Source organism: Pangasianodon hypophthalmus, chromosome 15, assembly GCF_027358585.1.
Source record: "Pangasianodon hypophthalmus isolate fPanHyp1 chromosome 15, fPanHyp1.pri, whole genome shotgun sequence".
Classification (NCBI taxonomy): domain Eukaryota; kingdom Metazoa; phylum Chordata; class Actinopteri; order Siluriformes; family Pangasiidae; genus Pangasianodon; species Pangasianodon hypophthalmus.
Genome location: NC_069724.1, coordinates 24,542,804 through 24,559,221, shown reverse-complemented (window position 1 = coordinate 24,559,221; position 16,418 = coordinate 24,542,804). Strand labels below are relative to the sequence as shown.

The following is a 16,418-nucleotide window of genomic DNA, read 5'->3' as shown; positions in this document are numbered from 1 at the left end:
ACAGTACACCCCGAATCAGCACGTTCTAAGCTTTTCAACACAGCATATGATAAGGCAAATTAACATGCTTAAAGTTTTCACTACTTACCCTGGTCCTGTACCCTAAACTGCCCTTATGACTTGGAAACTAGCCCTATAACTGCCCCATGTCTCTGAAAATATGCTCTATAAAATGCCCCATGGACTCTGCCCTACAAACTGCCTCTTTGACCTGGGGACTAGCCTTATACCTACAAACTGCCCCATGTCTCTGATCCCCTACAAACTGCCCCATGTCTCTGATCCCCTACAAACTGCCCCATGTCTCTGATCCCCTACAAACTACCCCATGTCTCTGATCTCCTACAAACTACCCCATGTCTCTGATCTCCTACAAACTGCCCCATGTCTCTGATCCCCTACAAACTGCCCCATGTCTCTGATCCCCTACAAACTGCCCCATGTCTCTGATCCCCTACAAACTGCCCCATGTCTCTGATCCCCTACAAACTGCCCCATGTCTCTGATCCCCTACAAACTGCCCCATGTTTCTGATCCCCTACAAACTGCCCCATGTCTCTGATCTCCTACAAACTACCCCATGTCTCTGATCCCCTACAAACTGCCCCATGTCTCTGATGCCCTACAAACTGCCCCATGTCTCTGATCCCCTACAAACTGCCCCATGTCTCTGATCCCCTACAAACTACCCCATGTCTCTGATCCCCTACAAACTGCCCCATGTCTCTGATCCCCTACAAACTGCCCCATGTCTCTGATGCCCTACAAACTGCCCCATGTCTCTGATCCCCTACAAACTGCCCCATGTCTCTGATCCCCTACAAACTACCCCATGTCTCTGATCCCCTACAAACTGCCCCATGTCTCTGATCCCCTACAAACTGCCCCATGTCTCTGATCCCCTACAAACTGCCCCATGTTTCTGATCCCCTACAAACTGCCCCATGTCTCTGATCTCCTACAAACTACCCCATGTCTCTGATCCCCTACAAACTGCCCCATGTCTCTGATGCCCTACAAACTGCCCCATGTCTCTGATCCCCTACAAACTACCCCATGTCTCTGATCCCCTACAAACTGCCCCATGTCTCTGATCCCCTACAAACTACCCCATGTCTCTGATCCCCTACAAACTGCCCCATGTCTCTGATGCCCTACAAACTGCCCCATGTCTCTGATGCCCTACAAACTGCCCCATGTCTCTGATCCCCTACAAACTGCCCCATGTCTCTGATCCCCTACAAACTACCCCATGTCTCTGATCCCCTACAAACTGCCCCATGTCTCTGATCCCCTACAAACTGCCCCATGTCTCTGATGCCCTACAAACTGCCCCATGTCTCTGATCCCCTACAAACTGCCCCATGTCTCTGATCCCCTACAAACTACCCCATGTCTCTGATCCCCTACAAACTGCCCCATGTCTCTGATCCCCTACAAACTGCCCCATGTCTCTGATCCCCTACAAACTGCCCCATGTTTCTGATCCCCTACAAACTGCCCCATGTCTCTGATCTCCTACAAACTACCCCATGTCTCTGATCCCCTACAAACTGCCCCATGTCTCTGATGCCCTACAAACTGCCCCATGTCTCTGATCCCCTACAAACTACCCCATGTCTCTGATCCCCTACAAACTGCCCCATGTCTCTGATCCCCTACAAACTACCCCATGTCTCTGATCCCCTACAAACTGCCCCATGTCTCTGATGCCCTACAAACTGCCCCATGTCTCTGATGCCCTACAAACTGCCCCATGTCTCTGATCCCCTACAAACTGCCCCATGTCTCTGATCCCCTACAAACTGCCCCATGTCTCTGATCCCCTACAAACTACCCCATGTCTCTGATCCCCTACAAACTGCCCCATGTCTCTGATCCCCTACAAACTGCCCCATGTCTCTGATCCCCTACAAACTACCCCATGTCTCTGATCCCCTACAAACTGCCCCATGTCTCTGATCCCCTACAAACTGCCCCATGTCTCTGATCCCCTACAAACTGCCCCTGTTAACTATGCCACAGACACTGTTGCTACTCGTCATGCCACATACGACGCATCCATACCCTGATTTCCTGATCACGTTCCTTATTATCAGAGCTCTAGAATCAACACACACACACAAAACTTAAGAGACTTTACTTCCTGTACACACTCTTTAGATTACACATGCAATAGCATTCATGCATTACTGGGTATTAAGATGCAGAGCATTTGATTGTCCTTGATATTCTGCCTTTTTTGTTTTCAGGAAATAAACCTAGAGCAAAAGTAGAAATGTTCTTAAATAATACTGCCTGAAAATATACAAATATTATATACATTGTTCACAGATTCACTATAGGTCTGTGCTTTGTGAGTTCAGTGTGCATCAAGCCATATGATCAGCAGGGGTGGACAATACTGTAGAAGCTTCATTACTATACTTAAGTATTATTTTGGGGTATTTACATTTTACTTGAGTATTATTAAAATTGAATACTTGTACTCTTACTTAATCACAGTCCCTGGTGGTCTAGAGGCTAAGGATCCTGCCCCCTCACCGCTGCGGCCTGGGCTTGATTCCCGGCCAGGGCACCAACCCAGCCGCTGGGAATCTGCTCTCAGTGCCGGTCCCAAACATGGATCAGACAGGAGGGTTGAGTGTAAAACCTGTGCCAAATCAAACATGCAGACCCAGTGATCCGCTGTGGAGACCCCGAACAGGAGCAGCTGAAAGAACAACAGCTTGTACTCTCACTTAATTGCATTTTCATATGGAAAAAACCCTTTTTTACTCCATATATTAGTCATTACAAATCTCATAGGCTTCTTCTCTCAACCATCCAAAGACTATGTGGTATACATCAATCTAATGGGCTCAAGCACATTTTATTTACATTTCAGTTTAAAGACGCCAATCAAATTCATCAGTGTAGAACAAACTATCAGGAATCGTGCCAGTGTGTCGTCTGTGGTGAACTGTGGTGAACACCCGTGTGTGTGTGTGTGTGTGTGTGTGTGTGTATGAATCTGGAGAAGCCACCAGTCTGCAGTGTGGAACTTGAGGATGAGCGCCTCTGGCCTTACCTCATAAAACGTTTCAAAATTGGAGTAAGCAAAGACTCGTATAAAATGTGGAGTCTGTTTTGTCCTTAGAATTTGAAATGTATGTTGAGGAAGGTTTTGCTAATTTTGTAACATTAAATGGCTTTATTTAACTGGCTTTAATTAAACTAACTGGCTTTATTTAACTAAATTATTCTGATTTCTTTGCTAGTGCCAGTTTAGATTGGTATCAGTTCCAGCAGCTAATGTAATTGACTAGGCAGGAAGTCAAATTTTAGTTAATGGGAAATGATGATTATTAACAGGACATTTTACTTCCTTATTTACTTCTTTACTTACTTATTTTACTCTACTTTAATTTACTTTTCACATGAAATCATGACAGTACAGTTCATCAGTTAAAATGATTTACTTTTTATTTTTTAATACTTCAGAACATTTAAAAGTACGTTTGAAAGTGCTTGAGTACACTTTTTGTCTTGATACTATTTTTTCATTTTTTTTTTTTTTTTTGGCACGTACATATCATTTCTAAATACTTTTTCACTGATGATCAGGAATTGTGACCTGTGAGGAATGTGTACAGGATGCAGGGGTTTTTCATTACGATAAAGTCATAAGCCTCCTGCATACTTTTAACAATTACCAAACAAGGTGAAAACCCAAAGTCCAAATTATACTGCCATGTGACAGACACATTTGCTTTCTTCTAATTCTTATTTTCTTTTAGTCATATGGAATTCAAGACAGTTTTTCCCTGGTGAGGGAGCGAGTATTAATAGCTGCTATAACCGAAATAATAACAGGAACTAACTTGTTTTGAGGACGTTCCTCAACGTTAAATGTAGCAGATAAAAGTATGATCTATCAGTCTTTAACAAAATAAAAAGATTGTTGGCAAATTCCTGTGGTGTGAGTGTTGCTGTTCTATGAAAATAATCAACTTCAGAGTGGTGATAAATTATTTTGCTCAAGGGTTATGCAAGCATTTTAAGTTACATGGACGAGCCTGTATGGTTTTGTACCTGCGTCACAGTGAACAATAAAGGAATGATAGACTTATGATTCTCTTGTAAGACAAATGTATTCTTGAATTATGGGCTTAAAAAAGCATGCACCTGTTATTTTCAGGCATGACTCTTAACAAAGGCAAGAGTGAGTTACTGAGAGGTGGTTTGTCAGGAATTATTCTATGAGACATATTAGGGTGTTGGTTTGCTTTGCTCAGGTGTTATACCTGTATTTCTGTGCAAATCCTCATCACTGTGATTTGTCACCAGTTCTTTTGTTTTGTTTTGTTTTTTAAATTGTGTTGGCCTAGTGAAACAGGTTTTAATATAATGCAAAAAAAAAGTATGTGGGAAAAAGTTTTAAAAAAAAATATGAGCTAAGATTAATTTAAAAAGAGCTTTATTTTCAGGTTTAGGAAAATTCAAGACACTGTACAATACAGGACATCGTTACTTATTGTAAATACTATAGAAATCAAATAATGTTATAAAAACAATCACCAAAGTTCAAATATATAGGTATCAAGTTACAATTTGATGATTATTTAAAAAAAAATGAATAATATATGATATTTACAACAACAACAAAACAAAAGCATTCTCATTCAGGAATCTATCTACTTCTGCTTCCTTAAAATGAATGTAAAATGTAATTATTTACAAATTTCTTAACTTTTTTAAGCTTCAGCTGCTCTTATAAGCTTCCTACATCATGTTATATCCTGAGGTGTAAAAAACAGCATTGTGAATTAATTAAACAAGAAGAAATTGATTATACATTAAGATAAAAGAACTGACTTCTTTCTGTGCCACAGTGCCAGAAATAATTATTTGTTTGGCACACAAGTGTGTTTCTTACAAATTTTTCAAATTAATGGTCACAGTTTTTCAAGTATGTTGTTATAAGGCAGCTTATTCCTGATTTTTAAAATCCTTCAAGAGCAGTTATTAAATGAAGCTTCATGTACCCAGCTCAGTTTCCCCAGTGAACACAAAGCACAAAAACATTTTTATTATAATTATTACAGAAATGAAGTTTAGCCTGACATCACGAGGACATCCAAGTCTGGTATATGAACAATTCATGGCATTCAGGAAGGAAATACTTCCCTTCGTTCCAAAAGTGTTTAAGCAATGTCTTCTACAATGGACAGTCAAAAAGTTAATTATGTTTGTGCATGCTTTTTAACAAATTTTTCATCTCTTTCAGATCTTATGTCTATTTTTTTTTTTAGAAAAACAGAAACCATACTATAATTAATGGGTGATTTAAATGCTATTTGAGAATTTTTATATCCATAGAGAAGCCAAATGTGTGTTGTTTACTGTGAACATTTATTTTTGTCTATCCTCAGACAGTTGAGGTCGAATGGTCTGAAGAGGGAAGTAGGAAGTTGAGGCAAGTCCTGAATTCCCGGTTGTCATGAAATTTCCCACACAGACAAATCTGTAGGAAATTTAATACCCTCATTAGCCTTATTAGCGTTAAACTAGAATTTTTGCTGCCTGCCAGCATACATATTGAAAATCATAATCATAGAGAACTTTACATTACTTTCTTCAATTTTCTGGTGATGTCCAGATCAGTGTATTTCTGTCTAAAGTAACTCTAAGCTTTATTTCAATTCTTGTTCTTAATCACTAAAACATAGCAATGAGATGGCCTATACAAGCAGGTACACTGCTTTTGGACCTCAATTTCAATCAGTATTATTTATACTGATCACCACTGGGATGACAATGAGATTAGCTGGAAATTTTAAGATAGATAGTGCTATAAAATCCAAAGAAATGTTTTGGGGGCAAAAGGGCAAAACCTCGCTAAATAGTCTTTCATATAATTGCATTGGATGCAGTGTTCAAAACTGGGTCTTGAATCTCAGTCAAATTTGGTTCCAGCCTGGTGGTATAGGTTATAGGCCTACAGCAGTTTAAACCCGAGAGCTGAGTGGTCTATTAAATATTACAGATGTAAAAAATATCATTTGAGGTTCTTAGCATATTTTTCCACTCTCAAGTCTAACTGGTGCGCTTGAAAACAGAAGTTTCAGATGCTCTGGATTGATCTGGACAAAGGATGAAGCGGTTGATTTCACTTTAACCAATGGGGGACTGGCCATTGTTTTCTCTGACATCATACCAGATTTGATGGCTCCAGTCTGGGCTGAATCTTCACTGTACCCTGGGGATTTGAGGCCTGATTGAACTGGGATCCTCACAGTAGTAGAAGGAACTTGCTTGGGGGACATTTGTTGCTCCTGAAAACCTCTTTGAGGGGATTTAAGGTGAGAAACATAATTATAAAAAGGAAACTTGGCCGGTTCAGGTGTTTGCAAGGGCTTCACAGCAAACTGTTTGCTCTCGGGTGCCTGTCTTTCACTAGCACTCTTGCTAGCATTCATACTGATGTCACACTTTTTGATGTTTCTTACTTGGTTCTTCAGGCTCAGATCTGCAGGTTGATCAGCGTTAGTTTCTGAGGTCATTCTTTTAGGCAATGATGGAGTTTCGTTGGGCTTGGGTCTTGGTAGATTATGTTGATTAGATGCTGTGTTTAAAATGAGACCTTCCTTGATCAAATTCTGAAGCAAAGACAATGGGATTTGGATCTCCATTCCTGCATATGGGTCCAGTGGAAGAGTGGGGCTTATGAGTCCTGGGCTCAGCTGAGCTGTGGTAGTGGAGCTTGGTTTGGACACTGGTACTTGTAGACGTTGTTGTGTTGTGGGTTTGGTTTGGACTGTGCTGGGGTAATTTGCCCTGTGAGAAGGGTGAGAAGGATGAGGAGGAGGAGAAGTGGAACTTGGAGCCGTTTTCCACAAGTTTGGACTGCTGGAGCAAGAAGATGAGGTGAGGTTCATCACATGTGATTCATCCCTATTCGTCTGATTTATGACTGCTTGTACAGGAGGTGGAGCTTCACTGATTCCTGACTGATTGCCTTGTTGAAGTGGTGGGGCTTCGTTTAAAAACTTGGGTTCCTTCTTTTTAGCGGCGGGGGACGTGAAAGATGATGGCATGTTGCTGGATGTCTCCAGCCTGCTCTGTTTCTTGCTGAGGTTCAGAGGCTCCGTCCATCCTGAGGATGATTTGTACTCCTGAGCGAGGTGACGCAGGTACTCCAGTGATTGTTTAACACTTCCCGTCTCCGCTGGCGAAGGAGGGATGTAGGGCATCATGGGCCGACTGTGAAGCGGAGAGCTGAGGGACGGGACGGAGGGCAGAGACATGGCCAAGTAGCTTGGTAGAGATATGGGACCAGGTGGGAGGTACTGTATAAGAAAAACATGTGTGCGAATGAAAATACAGGCAATAAACAGATGAAGAAATGTATGGCTAATTGGTGATTTTTAATGAATAGATAAATAAGTAAATACTATTTAGTAAAGTACGTGAATGACCTAATCATTACACTAAATAAATTGCAAACGAAACCCCAAACAAACAAGCAAACAAACAAATAATTAAATAATATTTAGGTAACCTATATAATTGAATGAATCAATAATTAAACCTATTAAATAAATTACTGAACAGAAAAGTTAGAAAAATAAAGAAATACATAATATATATTTAAATTATTAAATAAAATACATAAATAAATAATTAATAAATATATAAGTTAATGTTAGGTTTATTAAATTGACAGTTTGTTATTCAAATAATTTAACAAATAAATAAACATTCTCTCTCTCTCTCTCTCTCTATATATATATATATATATATATATATATATATATATATATTATACATTCATTATATGAATTACAGAACAAATAAACAAATAAATATTTAATTAATTGATATATTGAAATCACTGCATTAACAAATTAATTAAATAAATCACTGAATTAACAAACAATCGAAATTAAATTGACAGATGAATGAAATAAGGAATTGGTGAATAATAATTTAACAATTACTTAAGTAAATTAAATGAATGAATCAAAAATGAATTAATATGTGTTTATTTATATTAATATTAATAGATTTTTTTGTAAATATTTCATATCCTGTGCAAAATACTGCATGAAATACGAGATGAAAAGGTTTAATGTTTATAGGTAGACAGGTAGAAAGGTAGAGAGTTTATAGTTAGTTTTTATAATTAACTAGAATGTTTTTAGTTTGTATTCATTTATAAGCTCTAACTGTCTCAAATTATTACTAATAAAAAAGTAAAACTTGTGCTATCAGAGTCAGGGTTCCGCAGTGTGCAGTACAGAGAGTGTGTGTACCTGATTAAACTGGTGTAAGTGTGTGAAGTCTGCACGTTTGGGGCCCTGGTTGTACTCATCATCCGAGTGGAAGCGTTTGCGCTGTCGAGGAAGTGTGATGGGAATCTCGTCTCCGTAACCGGCTAAGTGATACTCATAGGGAAGAAGGAGTCTGGAGACAGGAAGATCAGGTTTTGATAAGCAAAGGCACAATGAGATGAGTTTTAATCTCTGTAATCTCTCACTGATCTCACTGATCTCACTTTTCGTAGTGTCGGCGTGTGCAGGTAGCTGCGCTGGTACTGCGAGGGTTTCCTCCTAGAATGTTGTACACTTTTTTCCAGAGCTGCTGTGCAGTCACCTGCCAAATCACACCCACACACACACACACACTGTAAACACCCACAATCACTACACTTATCCACCAAGATTATAAGCTTCTAAATCTGATTGCCATCTAATTCTAGTTAAAGCTGTCAGTGGCAGTGTGTAGTCCAGCTACACAATCTGATTTATTAAAATTTACTAACACGTTTCTTTTCTGTTCACTTGCTTTTCTATACATGTAGCATTTCCCTGACTACCTGGATCACCAGTTGCTGTCTTAACAAAGAACAAAAATGAGGCAGTCAGATAACTCAACACCCTGCTGTGTCCCAGCGCTCACCTGGGCTAGTCAAACACCTAACCCAGTATGACTCAAAAACACTACACACCTGCACCTTCCAAAGCTGCATCAGTCACTCTCTTGCATGGAGCTCGTTTTCGTTGCCTATATTGCTGCTATACTTATTACTGCTACTCTACAAAATAGTTTACAGTTCACAGCCCATGTTCTGTGTATTTATTGTGCTGTACTCGTCTCACGCTGTTGTGTATTGCACTATATATAGTCTTGCGTACTGTTCTGAGTTGCACCATGTTCCTGGAGAAACGAAGTCTCGTTCCAGTGTATACAAGCTATATAGAGGGATGACAAAAAAAACCCACTTGAAAAAATGGACAGAATTAATATATCCATTTTTTGCTGCCCATGTTAATATTTTCAAGCAGTATATTTGGATTTATTGTTTCTTGGCTTGCACAGCTGACTACACTGACAGACATTTCAAGTTGGTTAAAATTAGAAACGAAAGTTCACCTTAAAATGTCTTAAAATCGTGAGTAAGTTCAACTTTGTTTCAACTCAAAAAGTTACGTTTTACAAGTTGTTTAACTAATGATCATTTGTTGAGTTAAAACAATTCACTATGTTACATTATCAATTCAAAGAAAACTCACTTCATCTTGACAACTAAATCTACATTTCCTCACTATTTCAACTCACACTTTCAAGTTAAGATAATTTCAACTATATTCATAACAATCGCCATTTTAAAGTTAAGAGCACTAATGTTTTTAAATTGTTGTTATGTTTATGCTAATCTGTCTGATGGTCCAGATAAAGTTACATACTGTGTATAAAAGTTCTGACATTTTTTTGGAGAAAATAAAATTCCAGCAGATCCCTGGTACAGATTCATTTTATTTTGTAATTTAATTTTGTTTTATTTCATTTTTTAAAAATATAATTCAACAATTCAAATGCTATTTATTGGATCCATGGAGATTTTTATTCCACTCACAGAACACATTTTTTTTTTAATTAAAACTTTTATTATATTTAAGCTAAATCTAAGCTAATAACTATTACAAACTCAACTGTAAATATAACTTTCATAATAGGGGTTTGCTATTTCTGCCACTGTGACGAAATAAAAAAATGTATAACCTTAAGAAGAATTTTATATCCTTAAATAGCACAGAGAGGAAATAGCAGCTTTGCTTTATAACGTTGTTTTTTTTTAACATTTAATGACGCTGTATTGGACAGCTGTATTGCGTATTATTAACCAGAATGGCAGTTTTAAGCAAACATTCTTGTAAGTAATCATGATGCGATGTGGTATAATTAGAGATGACACAGATCTTCTACTCGGTATCGGGGCAATACCAGCAAAACATGGTGGATCGGATATCGGAGAAAATGGATCGGATATCAGATCCTGTAACAAATCTCAAAGGTTGGAATCGGATTTGGATTTGTTTTTTTATTTAATTATTTTATTTAGGACTTATTTTATTATATTTCTACTTTTTATATTTATTATATTTACAGTGTAAGTGATTTTTCTGTGAACTGTGTTAACTGTGAAGTGCTTGAGTTAAAAAAAATACTTTAAAACTTTTTAAAGAAAGCAATATCGGACGGGAATCTGTATCAGTGAGGTTTCAGTATCGGAAAAGAAAGAGTGGTATCGTGCCATCTCTACTCATAATATTTCTGCATATTAGAGGTTTTCTCTAAAAGGGAAGCTTCAGAGTCAGTAGGTGTGATACAGTCAGTATCAGGAGAGAGAGACGTCATCAGGAACTTAAGAAACTTTAGTGATTATAAATGAATTAACACACTGTAGTTATTTGTAATTGTGTTAATGAGCTGATGTTTACCTGGTGATATCCTCCCAATTCCATCACCGCTTTAAACATCAGGTACAGATTAACTACAGCAGGAGAGAAAACACACACACACACACACACACACGCACAAAATGCATTATGATCTTTATCACTCTCTGTGACTTTATTTCATTTATTTCTTTCACATCTTGACCCTTTTCTCTCTGTCTCTGTCTGTCTGTCTGTCTCTCTCTCTCTCTCTCTCTCTCTCTCTCTCTGTGTCTCTCACTCACTCTGTTTGAAGCCGAGGTGAGGGATTCTCTCTATCGGCGTGTCTCTCTGCTTCATAAAGAAGTAGAGGTCTTTGAGGAAGCTCTCCTCCGTCATGCTCTCTGTTTTCTCTCCAGTTTTCTCCTTCTGTTCGTCCTGCTCCATCGCTCCGGCCTGAAAATGTAAAAGTGGTATAACAGTTATTCTTTAATGATACAATTTTAATACTTAGTGTTATTATAATGAATACAGATAATATTTATTCTATTCTGTTCTTTTTTCTATTCTAACATGATTTCTTGTATTTATCTGTCTTTTTTTCATGTTATTTTATTTTAACACACCTTGCTAATCACTTAATCGCTTTAATCACATTTAAGTTTTCATTTAATTGCAACGCTTTTATTATTAAATGTTATTTATAATCTAAATCTACCATGTTCTGTTCATTTGTAACAGTTTTATTTGGATGATTTGCTGACAGTGTTTCGATTTTCGTATTGTTTTTTTTTTTTTTGTTATTGATTTTAATTTAATGCTTATATTTCAGATTGTGTTATTGCTGTTATTTTAATTCGATGCACACTGTTTTAATGGACACAGATAATATTACAAGCGTATAATAACGTAACGACTCTCAGTGTCTGCTTTCAGGTCGATTTCAGGTCACAGCACAACAGGTTTGGCTGCTTGGGGTGTGTTTGTCGTGTGAATTGGACTTATATTTGATGAAAATGGGACAGATGTCGATCCAAAAGTTCGACCAAACAGCAGAACAAAGCGGGCTTACAGAAGTGTGATGAGCTGTCACAATTCTGACCTGGTGATCAAACAGGCCTAATCCGTCTGAGACAAGGCCGCAGTGTGGCAGGAGAGGAGAAGAATAAACACAGTGTGCATTGAGAACATATTTTGAGAAATGTATATGTGCCTGAAAATCCACAAGCAAACGCAGGTCATGGTGTTAGAAGATGCCGCAGTACATCTCTCCACAAACATTACAGAAACTGCTGTGTTCAGTGATCTAAGATGGGATCTAAGATGGACTGAGTGTGCTTTATCACACACGAACACAATGTTCCGAGAATCTCTGGAGTGTTTCATGGTTCCTGCTGAACTGGTAAGAGGGTAATCACTTGTCACAGATACTTACACATGATAGTCGTGCAAGTTTACATGTACCTTAAACACTGCATCTGATTGGAAAAAGACGGCATTGTGAACGTGTGCAAATGCTCAGCTCTTATTTCAACCCTAGTCCTATTTCCTATAATTACACTATGTTGTGCTCCAACGCACGCACGTCTCTCTCGAGGAGTCGCAGGAATTCTCTGTTGTTAGCATTGTGAAATTAAATTAGTTAACACAGGGGTTAAATTAGTGGGAACAGATTGTGACCTCTGTGTTATTCTTTGCATTCTTATAATCCTAAGGTCATGTGATCATTAGCTGCCTAGCAACTTAATAAAAAAGAAAAAAAACCCTGATGCATTTTCTTGCTGTACTAACCTCTCTCTAACAGAATGTTATATTCTCAGAAATGGTTCAGGATCCTGACATATGTGTCATTATTTAATTAATAAATTGCTGTAATTGCTGTAGTAAGAAGAATAAAACACTTCAGGCCATGCTGTTATAGGAAAATAATTAACTTCACGGTTGTTTTTTTACTAGCATGAGGAGATTTTTTTTTTTTTTTGCGAAAGATTTACTAAATTAAATGTAAATGGATAAAAAGTAGAACGTGTTATTTTTAATATTTGAAATATTGTAATGTTTGAAAAATAGTATAAAAAGAATAAAACGCTTCAGGACGTGCTGCTGTAGGAAAATAATCAACTCCATGGTGTAATTTTTATAGCACGAGGAGATGTTTTTGTGGATATTTACGACGTTAAACATAATCTTTGTAATCTTTGGTAAATTGCTGTAGTAAGGGGAATAACACGCTTCAGGATGTGCTGTTGTGGGAAAATAATCAACTTCAGGGTGACATTTGCATTAGTATGAGATGGGTTTTTTTTGCAACGTTAAAAATAATTGTAAATGGATAAAAAGTACATGTTCTTTAATTAATGAAATATTGCAAATGTGGGAAATTTGCTCTTCCAGGTATGCTATTACAGGAAAATAATCAACGTTTGGGTGGCAACAATGACTCTGCTTCATCCGTGCTCTATTTTTCCATCACTAGTGGAAATATGTGTAAAAATGTAAGTGCTCGACAACTATGAGGTGAAAGCACGGTACGCAGATGATAAAGGGGGCGGAGTCAGAGATCAGCAGGTAAAAGTTGAAGTCGAAAGTGTGACACTTGATTTGTATCATTTCTAGTATTTACGAAGTGTGTGATTTCTGTGTTAGCAAAAAAATGGAATTCAATTCATTTCTCTGCTGTCACTCATATCCTAAAGGAACAGTTTCTATTACACGTATTTATTACAGCTTCCAGTTTATCATAATAATGCAAAATGCATCTCTAAATCACCACACACTCGTTTCGTAGCTCTGGGGAAAATCAATTCTGACATTATACGTGTCCTGCCTGGTGGTTAGACTAGTCCTTTTAATATCAGGGCTTTCTTTCTTTCACTTTTAGCAGATCCTTTAAAACACTTTGTCATGTAGATGGTATAATCTGACTAAAACAAGACTGAAATAAATAATATTATATTTTGAGGAATCGTGGCCTGAGAGTGAAAATGTATTGTATCCATTTTAAATAATAAATGAATATAATAAATCACTGCCTTTACAGTCTATACATTACAGTTATGGCTGTTTCAGTCTTCACCACTTCTACATCTCCAACTTCTTGACATTATAAATATGGTTTAATGTCAGTGAAGGTTTTGTGAGCAGAAGGTTGTGAGTTTAAATCCCACCACTGCCAGAGAGCCATAAACATCCATCCTTAAACATCAACTTTATTAAGTCCTGCTTTATTTGTAATTCAGATTATGAGGATGACTCTCTCTCTCTCTCTCTCTATCACTCTCTATCACTCTCTCTCTCTCTCTCTCTCTCTCTCTCTCTCTATATATATATATATATATATATATATATATATATATATATATATATATATATATACACATACACACACACACACACACACTTTTCTATGAAGTATGCATTAAGAAATCATTCTTATTAATATTTGAAGAAGGAGAAATAAACTAAATGCTATAATTAATTCCTTAATGATTCCTTAATGTCACTATTTTCAAAACAATGGATTTATATTGATATTTAAATCTATTGAATTTGGTGCATTTCTGATATTTCTGATTTTTCTTATATTTCTATATTTCTATATTTCTATATTATATTCCATTGTGTAAGACACAAACAAAAACTTCTCTTAGCTAGCTAATGTTATGAAATTGGATTGTTTGTTCAGGTTATATTTAAACTAGTGTGAGATTGTAATGTGTAAAAAAAAAAAAAAATCTATGTGAATAATTAAAAATGGGGAAAATAGACCTGGACAGTCACTGAATCACGCAAAACTCAACTAAAATACATAGAATTAAGCTCGTAAGATGTGTGTTAGTGTAATCAGTGTGTATTAAACTGTGTTTCAGGAGAATTGAGCTAAAAAACTTTGCATTCATAGTGAACATAAGTAATTTTTCTCATATTTAATATAGTTTATCCTCTTTCACGTTTGTTCTGATTAAGTTCAATTAAAAAAAAAGTGCAAGATAACCATTTAAAAAATGTAGAATAAAAATGTTCATGTTCATTAGATGAAGCTTTAGAGGTAAAATATTAATTATTTCCCAGTAAAGATCTGTTTAATCTTGCTTTTGATGTGTTCATGTGTGTAATATGTGGCTAAAATACTTGAAATTCATTGAATTATTCTGTAATTATATTAATACAGTCGTGTTAAATCGTCTTTCAGCACCCTCTCACTATGAAAGTGTGCATTACCTCAGCAGCTACTCACTGGGAAAATATTTGTGCAATTCAACTGATTTTATAAAATTATATGAATTGAACATATAGTAAATTAAATGTATTATGCTATATAATGCCTACATAAACACACAGTTCATATATTTAAAATGAATGAATGCAGCTTTTAGAGTTTTTGTTTATTGTTAGCTGGTTCTGTAATTCCTGCGTCCATGATTGTTATTAATTCTAAAATCTTATTCTAGAGATTCAGCAGCATTTCATGAACAATCACAGTGAACACACATTGTTTATTTTCACTAGGTTTCGCTTTATCTTGAAATTTACACACTTTAATATCTTATACTTTAATATCTTAGATTTTATCTTCTTTGGATTATTCTTAAATAGACTGTAAATGCTCACGTATTTCAGTTTTGTTAAGCTGCCATGTGAGTGTGGAATAAAGAGCTAGAAAGGGAGAGTTTTGCTAATATTACATTTCAGATTTATGCTAATATTACACACTATTGCAAAATTTTGTGTTCTTTTTAATTACTTTCCATCAGAAGTATAAGGTCAGGACATGGAAAGTGTAAAAATGGTAATAAATAATGCGGATGGTAAATCTGTGAAAGCGAGATGATGATACAATGCACTGATTTTTTATTTTTTATTTTTTGCTTTCATTGTGAAGTCCATTTTATCTAAGAAATTACTCCATTGCAGAACAGTTTAGTGATATTTTTTTTGCCTGCTCAGAGTCACACCACTGTGCATGATGCAACTTCAGGACTTTAACAATGCACGCTTCATTTATTTGACTGAGATTTGTCCAATATTACAATATTTTAAACTTCTCATTACATCCCATCACCAAGTCTCAGATCTTACCTGTGTGTTTTTCTATAAATTTCCGAGCTCCTCAGTAAAGATCTGCACAAATCCAATGTACGATGACTTTAATGTCTCTGTCTTTCCTTCTTTGTGTCTTAATGTCTGGCTGCGAGTGTGTGTTTCTGGCATGAAGTCACTGTTCCGATTGTCACACACCAAACAGGACCAGCAGCACTTTTACCTGAGTGACATCACAACTTGTTAGTAATAAGACGTTGCACCTTGTGTATAAGTGTATGTGGAAGTGTTTGTGGAAGTGTGTGTGTGTGTGTGTGTGTGTGTGAGGCATGAAGAATGCAGAATCAGACTGGTTTCACCGGTTCTAAAAACGGCTTCAGAACACAATATTGAGAATAGTTAGACTTATCGTTAATATTGCTAATTATCTCATTATATTTTAAATGAAGTTTATGTTAATTGGTCGGAGCAACACCCTGAAGTGAGCTAGAGAATAAAATGCAGAAGAGAGACCGGCAGAGATGAAATTAATTTTACTAATAAAACAAAAGAATTATAAAATCACATTCTTTATTATTGTTGTTGTTGTTGGTGTTACACATAGATATTATATATTATATAGCTAATATATAATAGATATTTGATATTATTAATTTAATATAATGCTATTTTTTT

The 16,418-nt window shown here is 36.6% G+C and overlaps 1 protein-coding gene across 1 annotated transcript; it reads right to left on the bottom strand.

Annotated features, from left to right (window-relative positions):
- Positions 1-4,442: 4,442 nt before the first annotated feature.
- arid6 (AT-rich interaction domain 6) lies at positions 4,443-15,996 on the bottom strand. The gene is made up of 6 exons (XM_026928725.3): positions 15,783-15,996; positions 11,009-11,159; positions 10,767-10,819; positions 8,540-8,637; positions 8,298-8,448; positions 4,443-7,331 (listed from the first exon to the last, which is right to left on the bottom strand). The coding sequence occupies exons 2-6, from the start codon at positions 11,148-11,150 to the stop codon at positions 6,054-6,056; spliced, it is 1,722 nt and encodes a 573-aa protein (XP_026784526.3). The 5' UTR covers positions 11,151-11,159; positions 15,783-15,996; the 3' UTR covers positions 4,443-6,053.
- Positions 15,997-16,418: the final 422 nt, after the last annotated feature.